Below are 11,918 nucleotides of genomic sequence, written 5' to 3'. Positions count from 1 at the left end.
ATATTACCTCGGGTCTCTGAGGGTTGATCTTATTTTCTATTTTTATTTGTGACTGCAGGTTGGAGAGATATTTACTGAGGCTGGAGCAGCGTTTAACAAGCTCGCGGAAATGACTATGTTGTTGCATCCTATGGCAGAACAATTGCCAGGGTAAGGTTTACGCTCACCCAGGTATACATTCAGACTCAACTATATATATATTTAAATGTATATATACCGAAGTGGTTAAGTATAATAAATGGAGGTCGTAAAAGTTTTGTAGTACGACAGACCACAACTAGTTAAGCAAACCGTTAAAATTTTAAATTGGAATGTGTACAACTTACTGCTTTTGTAATTGTTTTTCAATATTTTAATAATGTCAGTACCGAGACCGACTAACCACTACTAAAAAAACAGACATGAAAAGTTTGTGGAATTAAATCTTTTTGCCAACTTTTATTGAAATTGGTTACCGCAAACTGCGTGAAACCAGATTCGTCCCCCAATTTTTTTATCAAAATCGGTTCACAAATGCCAGAATTATCGTGTAACATACATATACATATGAAAAAATACAGCCCAATTGAGTAAAAGTAAAATGTGTGTAGCTTGATTAGTGTACTTAACCAAAATGAATACTTCAGTAAGTGTAACTTAACTCTTTGACATGCGGAAGTTAATTGGCCATCCACAAGAACCAGAAATGGGTCCGTCTCGGATCTGCGAACGCTGCGACGGAAGAGTTAAGGCAGCAAACGCTCCTTTTAAGGTTCTTGACTTATTTGCATAATGCACATTATGAATATAATACATTTTTCAGTTCCCAATCCAAAACTCCAGTGAAGAGGAAGGTGGTAGAAGAAAGAGTTGTGACAACCCAGGCACCCACAGCCAGTCAGCAGCAGCATAATGTTCATTTACCACCTATGTCGCAACAGGTTTCATAGATTTATTAGTTACAATCCGGCCTTTCTAACCACAATGGCAATACCTGTTTTGAAGAGAAATTTATGACTGTTAAATGTAATGAAAAATCAAGATAGACAATCTCTGACACACACATATCATTATTTTTTTGTTTTGTTTCTTTTCATGCATAGACTTGGTTGGTTATATGCAGTCTTACTAATTAAAATTGCAACCAAATAGAATGTATAAGGATATACTTGGTGGGTCCCTCACTATGAAGCACAGATAATAATTGCTTGCAAATTTGGCCTTTCAGTAGAATAATGTATATTAGTAGTCATTTTAAGTAAATATTTATAATTAATTGTTGAATTGGGAGTAACTATCAAAGAAAATATTCAATATCAGTTTTATAACACAATATAAAATGTGCTAAAACCATTTTGATTACATGCTATAAACCCAACAAGACAATGCACTTTTTTCGAATTTTGGAGTTGTAGATACAGGTGTTGGAAAATATAATAGTTGGAAACCCCTGTCTTACCCCTTACTGGCCTTAAAAATACTGTCACTCAATAACATTAACCCACTATATATATATTTATGTTTATATGTCCCACTGATGGGCACGGGTTCCCCCTCAGCTGAGGGTTTTTAGAGTTAGTCACGCTGGGCCAATTCGGTTTGGGAACTTCACACGTTTTTCGAGGGTCTGTCTGTCAACCTTCTTTGACGTGCAGGTTTCATCACAGTGATTTCTTTCACTGAAAAGCTCATAGTACATATTAAATTTCGCACATAAATTCGAGCCTGCGAGCGAATTCGATGCGAACCCGGATTTGCACCCACGACCTCTGCTTGAGAGGCAGTACTATTAAGCTACCACGGCTTCGTTAATTTATAACTTCTATGCTATCTTATAATTTGGAAATCAATAAATGCAATTATACATTGTTGTAAATTCATATAGACCTAAGATACTGAATACAAAGAAATATATTAAAATATCTTTTCTCAGGTCACACTAAACATGCTGAATGCCCGTGAGTCAGAGATGGATGTGGAAGGTCTTAGCAATGAGGTGAAGTTAGAGTTTGAATCCAGCACTGAGGAGGTCATCACATAATGTTTGTAATAATTTATTAGTCTATGCAATTAGGATAATAAATAAGTTGGTAAGAAGTTATTGTAACATTTTATATGTTATTTTCATAGCAAAGTATATTACATTTATATTGAATTCAATTTACTGCAATCACATACAAAATATATACAAAAATAAATAAATGATAGGCAATAAAATATGATGTGTTCATGCAACAGGCTACAAAATGACTTGCTCACTTAAGAGGAATAAACCTTTTCTGCATTCTTACAGCATATTGTACTGTTAGTAATTATTATGCATATTATGTACTTTCTTGTATTTTGTTATATTTATTTCAATGTTTAGAAATTAATAACAAGTTCCACACTTTAAGCGTCTTACAGCTGTCATACAAATTCACCTGCATATGTTTCATATCAATTAAACTTTTGTGTACTATGTATGTATCTGCTCTGTTTTTGAGAAATCCTTGTTATTAGCAGGTGCTGCATAGAAAACTTATTTACCAATTTTATTGTTCTAGAACTCTTTGATAACTTTGTATTTTTCTATTCCATGCAGTAGCAAGAGATTCATACACTTTTTTAAAAGGGTCTTTATTTAAAATATTTTCAATAACTATGTCAATATTTTTAATCTTTATTTGTTCATATAATGGGAATGAACTACCAGATTTCCTCATTCTTCTCTGAGCGTTTCTGTAACACTTCCAAGGTTGTGGTTCTATAATTATTGTTTCCGATATGTCCTGAATGAAGCTTAAAAAATATAGTAAACCCTCATCGCCATTGTTAATATGAATCCACATAGTCACTGAGAAACAAAATGTTATGTCAAACTTATTCTTCTCATGGGACTCAAGATATTTCTCTATGACTTCTTTATCTGTTTCATTCATAATATTAGCTACTGTAAAGTTTATGTTAGGATTGTCGTTTGTTTCTTTGGCTCTTTGTATTAATGTTGGATCTATATCAATACCCAACATTTTTATAACATACTTTGGGTAGATATTTTTTAAATATAAATAGATGTCTTTAGAGAGTTCTCCTGTGTTGCATCCAATGTCTAAGCAGAGTATAGGTTGTGTTGTTATTGAGGATACAAACATGTCTGGATGAAGGCAGTCTGTTCTTTCTTTTGTACTGTGAAAGGAGTAGTAGTTGATAAAATTGCCATACTTTGTTGCACCCGGATCGCCTCCAATGAAAGAAAGTTCTTCAGCTTTCATTATTTCCTTATGAAATAACCTGGAATAATTATAGACTGTAACATTTCAATACAACCTCCTCAGTAAGATTCTTGGCATTTATGAATGTAAGTCATCTGTTGCTTTGTATTACTATAGCCACCTGATTTAAACAGTACGTTCATTAACCTCAAAATAACCATGTAATTTATTTCACTACCTTGTAAACACAGCTGCAGCCACTATTTTACAAAATTAAAGTCGAAATTGTAGCTGATTGAAAATTTATCAGAGTGTGTTCCTGCACCAATACGAAAGAACAATTCAGAAATATTGACGACACGACATAATGTTAATAGCTTGTCGAACTTGCGCTGATTTTGGCATTTCGGGTCGCGTTTTAGTTGTAAGACTGAGTACGACAAAAACGCTACCATACTAATAGACGTGTTAATTTTGATATCTTCGTATAGATGGCGCTAGTTTGCGAACATTTAACCGAGTAATTTTACCATGATTATGCTGACTTTGAATCACCGTCTTCAGTCGTGCACGAATTGCGAATGTTTTCCGCGAAATCTTACGCCTATAGGAAATAAAAGCGATACATACACCCACATATTTTCCGTTTGTGCGGGGAGCTACCCACCGATTAATTTCATGCAATCTAACCGAGTTAATTAACAGGTACTCAGACTGTGTGTTATTTAGGTATATTTACCATCGTATACATGCGAAAATTTTTAAAATTTGAGGAACACAAATGTATAAAACTATATTAATCGTAAGACAGGCCGATTTACGTGAACTGTGAACTCTTATCCTGACGAGGATTGTCTATGGACGTGGAAATCCTGTTGCATTGATTACAATAAATAGTAGGTACTGTCAGTGTCATGATTGAATATTAAGGCGAGAAGAGAGAAGAGCGGAAAAACTGTTGCTACATCAAATGATTTCTTCTTCTTGAATATACGATACACCTAAAGGTATTGTCTAATGAGTGTGCTAATTCGTTAAACGACGGGTTTTACTTTGTCCGATCTTATAAAATCCCGAAAATAGGCTGAAATAAAAGTCTAAAAGGAATTATTTATCAATGTATTTAACTGCCCATATTCTTTTATGGAGATATTTTAGTACATACAATACAGAGACCCTGTTAAATTATGGTATTCAACTGAAGTCCTAACGGTTACTAAATTCACACTTATCCCAAAAGTTGAAAATTGCCCAGCGGTTTAAGGCGAGTCACAGAAGGAGAAGCGGGAAAAACTGTATTGTTAGATCAAATTGTTTAGGTATTTACTATTAAATAATGGTCTCATAAAAAATATACCTACGATACACCAAGGGATATTGTCCAAATAATGTGTAATTTGTTACACGATACGATGTACTTCACCCGATCATATAAAATCCCGAAAACAGGCTAAAATAAAAGTCTAAAACGAATTGTTGAAGATTAAAATATCTAACGTTGTACATAATTTTTAAATGGAGATATTTCACTTTAAGTACTACAGAGAACCTGCTAAATTTTGGTTTTCAACCGATGCCCAGTAGTTATTATATTTACATTTATCTCAAATTTGGAAATTGTCCAGTGGTTTAAGGACGCGCTGCGTCATCCGCTGACCCGTCAGTCGCCATCGGGAGCTTGTCGACGTCGGATAATGTGTCAAATTTTGTTCGCCTGTTCTTATGAATTTCATATGGCTAGAAATATCAGTTTTATTTATATGAATGAATAAAATGATATTTCTAAATGAAGAGCGTAATATGAGCCTCGAATTATATTTTGCCAATATTTTTCAATTTTTTTAATTATTCGGATATTTTTCCAGAAAAATTTCCACTATTTGGAATATTTCGGAAAATTACCCAATTGTACCTACAGTAAGTCGACTTTGAGTTAGCTGTTAATAGTTTTCAATTGAATTTCTGTTTCATCTAAAGTGCACTCTTATCGTAATTGTTATTTGAGATAAAGTAGATTTTTTCAAAAATGTTCATATGTTTTTCATAAATTAAACGCTACGTAGATTATTTTGACACTTAACTGTGGGTACTTAAGCACCCGCACATTTGAAACTTAACGAGTACCTAAGTGCCTATCTTTTGTTGTACGCCTATATAGTAGGTCTGAGGATATATTTAAGTTTTATCTTCAGACTAATTTTACTTGAAATAAAATTTTATTTCAGTCTTAAGTGACTACATGCTAATATAAACATGTTGTCTAGACTATACTTCAAGTTTCTAAAAAGGTTATTGACGTATTCCGTAGTAAAAATGTGTTTCGTTGTCTCAAGCAGTATATATTTTGCTTCCTAGACGCCGCGCCGTATGACGAAGCTCACAATTTCTTATTAAAATGTTGATGATATCTATTAGCACGTGACGCTCATAGTTCGTACCTAGTGAAAAACGTCAGTGTGTCATGCGCGAGTCATTAACGCATCCACTGCACGGCGGTTACCGGATGGACGCTGGAACGGGATCACGCTATGCATAAATCAGTTCCAAATGATGAAATTGTTAAGTTACTATTAGCTTCCTAATAGCTAAGTAATCAGTTTGTTCATGAAGTTTTCGTTCCTGTTCCATCTGGAATCATACGAAACTATATAGTTTCGTTCTTACTAGATTATATCATGTTTCCTATAGGCGTCATCTAAGAAGACGGTATAATAATGTTCTAAGTTGGTCGTATGCTAGTTGCGTTGCGCGTAAAAATTAGCTATGTTTTTTAGCTTGAAAACATTTTGTGATGGATCTGTTGAATCATATATATAATTTGTTTATTTTGTACGATCTCAATAGTAAATATCATTTCAACCCTATAGATTTACGGAAAAAAATATTTTCTAACATTTTACAATTTTTTCCAAGCAAATTATGATTATTGTATTTTTCTACATCCTGATTTAATTTATTATTTTGAAATATAAAGCAATATTAATATTTTAGCATTCTGTCAAATAGATCGCTATCACCCACAAAATACGTAAGATTTTTTTTTAGATCAATCGTCTGTGCATATAAAAATGTTATGGACTTGTAATTTTACAGATTGTACCAAAGTGATTTTCTGGCGTTGAATTGAGATAGTAAATATTTTTATTCGTAGCGCTTATTGTAACAATGAATATTTCAAAGATATAGATATAGATAACACAAGTGAAATAAAGTACCTAAGTACGTGACCATTAGTAGGTATTTTATTTATTATTATGTGCAGGAAAGTACTTACTACGTTTCTTATATTAGAGTTTATATATCATGAAGGTAGATCCAGTGATCTTGGTAGATCTAAGTTTAGTTATAATATGAGAACTTAGTTCATAACAATCTAATTAGGCCCGAATTGACACCCGTCATCGCAACTAAGTCTGTAAAATTTAGTTTGATTAGAATGACAGGTCAACAAAATTATGACGACGTAAATTTGTAGCAGCGTCCTACAAATTATATATTATTTTTTAAACACGGCAAAACAATAAAAATTTAGATTATGTACGTTACTACCCATTAACACACGGTAATTAAATCATTGATGCACCTCTGTTGAGTAAATTCACTAGAAATATTATTATACTATTTATTTTTACAACTTAATACGATAAAGTTACGTTTGCCGGAAAAATAAGTTTGTGATGGGATACATTGAAAAATACATTTTTGGAGAAATTTTATTAAACGTGTAAAATATACTATTAGTTATCTACGGAAATTAAACTGAAAATTAAGAAGTAGTGGCGCCACACCTATACGTGGGGGCACTACAAGTTTCCGGAATGAATTAGAAAAAAATGCTAGAAATGGCCAGAAATAAAATTATTGTTTTTCAAAATATTTTCCGTTAGCGTCAATGCGCTTTTGCATACGAATGAACCAATTTTGAACACATTTATGCCACTCCTCCGTGACAATCTCTGAAACATATTTTCCATACACTTCGGCAGCCTCTTCAGGTGATGAAAATCGTTGACCGCGTAACTGGTTCTTAATTTTTGGAAATAAATAAAAGTCACAAGGTGCCAGGTCGTGACTGTACGCGGGATGGCTCATAAGATCAACGTTGTTCACCTTCAAAAATTCATTTGTCTGTCTGGCCGTGTGAGAACTGGCATTATCGTGGTGCAAAATTATACGGCATTTACGGTTATTTTTGCGGAGTTTGTCAATAACTTCCGGCAAACAAATGGTCGTGTACCAATCACTATTCACGGTACAACGATTATCCAAGCAACAGTAGCCACGTGTCCAGTTTTAATCAAAAAAGAAGCAATCATCCTTTTAGAGGCACTTTGCACGCGCGCTACTTTGGTTGGTTTCGGTTCATCTCGAAAGACCCTATCCTCTCGATTGCTGCTTTGTTTCGGGATTGTAACTATAAATCCATGTTTCGTCACCTGTTACTATGTCCCACACAAAATTTGACGCCCCTTCGTTGAATCTGCTAAGCACGGCATTGTGTGTCACCAAGTGACGCGGTCCTCGAGGTTTTTTGAGCCTCAGTCAAATTGTGTGGGATCCACCGAGAGCACAGCCTTTTCACACCCATATGTTTGTGTAATATTGATTGTATTTAACTTATGCCTATGCCTAAAGATGCCCGAATCTCATGGTATGTCACATGCCTGTCTGTTTTGATCATACGGCGCACAGTATCGATGTTTTTGGTGTTCACAGAAGTGGACGGGCGATCATCACGAAATTCGTCACTGAGATTAACAAGACCGCGTTTGAATTCTGCAAACCAGCTATAAATAGTCGTCTTGCAATCTGCTTTATCGCCAAAAGCAGTCTGAAGCCGAGCGAAGCTCCGTTGAGCTGATAAATTACACTTAAAATCGTAGAAAATCATACTACGAAAATTTTGACGAGTTAAGTCCATGGTGATGTAGACAACCAATTCCTAAAATGACGCCACAATGTAAAAACAAGTGACAGCCAGATGAAACAAACTGTATTCTACAGCTAAAGAGTTGCATTTTCAAATGTTGTAATTGCTTTTTAAATATTGTTTATGTAAGTGGCCAGTTCTGGAAACCTATAGTGCGCCCTATGTATTTACCATTATTCGTATGGCGGACCCTATTAACGAATTATAGAGCTGATTTCAGTTATTGCCGTGATATTATAACGTTAAGTTAATTATGTCATAGGTCCCATCACTGGTTCATATTCTTCTTCTTAGTCTGCCGCTTCTTATCGCGACTATCATGTCTCTGTCTTTATTTTTGAAGCTACCGCACGAACGGGGGAACGTGTGCTAAGATTGAACCAGTCTCTTTGATCGTTCAACCAAGAGGTTCTCCGTCTACCACGACTACGTTTTCCTCGGATTTTCCCCTGCATTATTAGTTGAAAAATCCGGTATGTATTGTCCCTCATTACTTGCCCAAAATACAGCCGTTTCCATTACAGTTGTGAGTATTTCCAACCTTTTCCCAATTCGACGTAGAACATCAAGATTAGCGATCTTTTGGACCCAAGATATGCCAAGCACGTCTGTATAATAGCCATATCTCTAAGGACTCCAGTTTTGAGCATAATGCTGGAGTCAAGGTCCAACACTCCATACCAATAAAGAAGCCACTGAAGACAACGCGGACCATACACATGCTGAGTTTGAGGTTGAACCATCTACAACACAAAATCTTTTTCAATGGTATGAAGCCACTTCGTGCCTGTTCGGCGAATACGAACTTCTTGTACGCTATACCAATGTTCATTAATGTAGCTACACAGGTATTTAAATTGGTTTATGCGTTTTGATGGATTATTTCCTAAAGTCAAATATTCGTCCGCTACTAGGGTCTTCGAGACGATCATGAAGTTAGTTTTTTTGTGTTGATTTTTAAGCCATAGTTGTTACTGGCTACATTTACACGACCCAGCAGTTTTTGTTGGACCGCGAACAGTATCGTATCGTCTGCGTAGAGTATTATTAATAATACGCTTATTCAGTAATTAATGACTTCTCCGTTTATCACTGTACTTTCTTCCGCTTCACGTAGAGTCTCCGCCATTATTTTCTCAGCATGTACATTAAATAAAATTGGTAAGATAATATGCGCCTTTACCTTACATCACGTTTGATCTCAATTTTTTTTGGATAGGTGGTCTTCCACTATTACCATTCTGCCCTCCACTAACTAAAACTCGGCTAAGTGATAAAATAGTTACATTATAATAAAATAGATAAAATAGTATAAATAAAAAAATAGATAAAATAGTATAAGTACCTAAGTAATTGTATTTAACTTTTGAGGTTTTTGTTTTTAAACTTTCTTTAGTTTTACTTTGAGAATCTCTACAACAGGGTTGTGATCCGACCCTATGTCTGCACCGGGATAAGTTTTGACTGAAAACTGTTACGATTTTTTCAGTCTTATCTCTGCAAGTCTATCTTGTAAAGTGTGACTTCTACGTGTAAAATTTCTCCCATGTAACGATTAAACACTTTGAATAATTGCATGCGTTGCTCCTGCTGTTCACCTGAGCATTTCCCGACTGAGGATGACGTGGATGTGTCGGTCATAACTAAAGATCTTAAGTCAACGGTGTCAATTTTTGTCTGAAGTCTATTTTCCATTTACTCAAAAGCGACCCGGAAGAGATATATATATATATATACATACATACATATATAGGTCCTCACCAATAGACACACATTAAGTAAATGAGCATTAAATTCTAACGATATAACTACTAACTATAGCATATACATTTTCGCAACACTTAGTAATTACCTACTCGCCAAAATGCAAACTACTAATAAGACTTCACCGATGCAACATTAGTGTTAAAAAGGTCAATATCAACCTGCTTGGACAATTCATTGAAGCTATTACTCACACGTTAGCGATATGCATTCCGCCAAAAACTCGAAGAGGCCAGAATTACGTACAAAAGCAAGCGAATTAAACCTAAGGGACTTTTTAGGGGCTCTATGAGAAATCGTGGACACGAGTTCTAGGGAGTTCACGGCGCCAGAAGCAATTTTTCGCAAAAATACTAGGTTTGCTGTCTGACGTCGTACCTCTAGTGGCAAAAGATGATGTTTCTTACATATATCAAGATACCGGTTTTACAAGCTCGTACCGCGCCCTACTTCGAGAACATAAAAACTTAGTAAATCTTTTTTGCACATTTTCAATACGCGATATGTAGGTAAGGTATTGGGGGCTCCAGACCCGCGATGCGTATTTCAGGTGGCTGCGGACAAATGAGCAATATAACATTTTTAGGTCGTATTCTAGAACTCTACTCAATGCTCAAGTCAGGACTTGAGTATGATTTCAAGCACTGGAAATACGACCCTAATGGCAAGGACTTAAGTGTGATTTCTAGTGCTTTAAATCATACTCAAATCCTGACTTGAGTATTGAGTAGAGTTCTGAAATACGACCCTAAGGGTCGTACTCCAGAACTCTATACATACTCTACTCTACTCTATATATACGACCCTAAGGGATGCTATGCTCAAGTCAGGACTTGAGTATTGCAGTGAGCACTTAACATCATACTCAAGTCCTTGCCATTAGGGTCGTATTTCCAGTGCTTGAAATAATACTCAGATCCTGACTTGAGCACTGAGTAGAGTTCTAGAATACGACCCTTAGGTGCGTATTCTAGAACTCTACTCAATGCTCAAGTCAGGACTTGAGTATAATTCAAAGCACTAGAAATCATACTGAAGTCCTTGCCATTAGAGTCGTATTTCCAGTGCTTGAAATCATACTCAAGTCTGCTCAAATTCTGCCTTGAGCATTGAGTACCTACAGTTCTGGAATACGACCCTTAGTGTCTTTGCCTTTTTTTTTGTCTGAAATCTCTGGAGTTACGCATCACAAACCCGAGAGTTTGGAGGCTTTTGAAATAATGGCGTCTACATGCGAAGCAAATAGCAACTTATGATCATGAAGCACACCAAGATCCCTTACCACAGCATCACATTGTAATTTAGTATCTTTCAATGAGTACTTGAAATGCACTAACTTACTTTTGCGGCGGAAAGTGGCGACGTTGCACTTAGACGGATTAAGGTCAAGCTGGTTATCGGTGCAGAAGGTGTCGAGCCTCATAAGGTCCTCTTGAAGCAGGATTGCACAGGCACCAAAGAAATAGGCGCTATAATCTTCATATCATCCGCAAAGCCTAAAAGTTATTTTCGCAACATTATTAGGCACGTACCCATGTATGTATATCATAACAATAATAACGCATACACTCAACATAGCGCTGCACTAGGGAAGCCCTGTGTTTTTTTTTAATTTACTAAGGCTTTGGCAAAGCCATCAGCCTAAACATGAAGTTTAATTATGTTTCTGTAAATATGGCCGCCACAAAGATGATAGGCAATTTGAGGCGGCGTGCTTGGATTGACTCGGGATTCCTTAAAACAGGCCGATACGGGTATTCTAGTTCGAGATTCGTATAATTTCGCGTTTTCATCTTCGATTAAGGCACAATAGCACTATCCTATTCCACTTCAAACTAGATTTCACAAAATAATTGAAAGTCAAAATAAAAACGACAATTTTCCCTCCAAAAGATCCAGAGCGAATCCGGAAGCCCTGTGTCGCGGGTGCCATGGACAAACACATAGACAACCACAATGTCCACCCAAACTCACGAGAGAAACAAATGTAGGCCATACGAATGTTTCTCCCGGCCCGGGAATCGAACCTGGAACCTGTGCAGTTATATCTA

At 35.8% G+C, this 11,918-nt stretch overlaps 2 protein-coding genes across 4 annotated transcripts in view; one reads left to right on the top strand and one right to left on the bottom strand.

Moving 5' to 3' along the window:
* LOC113233669 (chromatin complexes subunit BAP18-like) overlaps nt 1–2,167 on the top strand; it is a 24,503-nt gene extending 22,336 nt beyond the window's left edge. Inside the window, exons 3-5 of the mRNA XM_026468847.1 lie at nt 59–150; nt 803–920; nt 1,913–2,167. Coding sequence (XP_026324632.1) covers nt 59–150; nt 803–920; nt 1,913–2,020 — 318 coding nt within the window. The 3' untranslated portion in view covers nt 2,021–2,167. The remainder of the gene's footprint in view (nt 1–58; nt 151–802; nt 921–1,912) is intronic.
* An 84-nt stretch (nt 2,168–2,251) lies between these two features.
* On the bottom strand, nt 2,252–11,432 carry LOC113236988 (probable RNA methyltransferase CG11342). Of its 3 annotated transcripts, none has more exons than XM_026473245.1 (2): nt 3,913–3,983; nt 2,252–3,252 (listed from the first exon to the last, which is right to left on the bottom strand). In XM_026473245.1, exon 2 carries the CDS (start codon nt 3,231–3,233, stop codon nt 2,514–2,516), a length of 720 nt encoding a protein of 239 aa, XP_026329030.1. In that variant the 5' UTR covers nt 3,234–3,252; nt 3,913–3,983; the 3' UTR covers nt 2,252–2,513. The 3 variants fall into 3 exon arrangements, with proteins under 3 accessions (XP_026329030.1, XP_026329022.1, XP_026329015.1); XM_026473237.1 differs by lacking the exon at nt 3,913–3,983 and adding an exon at nt 3,412–3,798 and having other exon boundaries at nt 2,366–3,252; XM_026473230.1 differs by lacking the exon at nt 3,913–3,983 and adding an exon at nt 11,209–11,432 and having other exon boundaries at nt 2,374–3,252.
* Nucleotides 11,433–11,918: the final 486 nt, after the last annotated feature.

This window comes from Hyposmocoma kahamanoa, unplaced genomic scaffold, assembly GCF_003589595.1.
Source record: "Hyposmocoma kahamanoa isolate Upper Pololo Valley unplaced genomic scaffold, ASM358959v1 102, whole genome shotgun sequence".
Lineage (NCBI taxonomy): Eukaryota > Metazoa > Arthropoda > Insecta > Lepidoptera > Cosmopterigidae > Hyposmocoma > Hyposmocoma kahamanoa.
The sequence above is the reverse complement of the archived record's forward strand: the minus strand, read 5'-3'. Positions and strand labels throughout refer to the sequence as shown.

Excerpts from the sequence above, each read along its gene's own strand:
- LOC113236988 (XM_026473230.1), bottom strand. The coding sequence starts at position 3,233 with ATGAAAGCTGAAGAACTTTCTTTCATTGGAGGCGATCCGGGTGCAACA.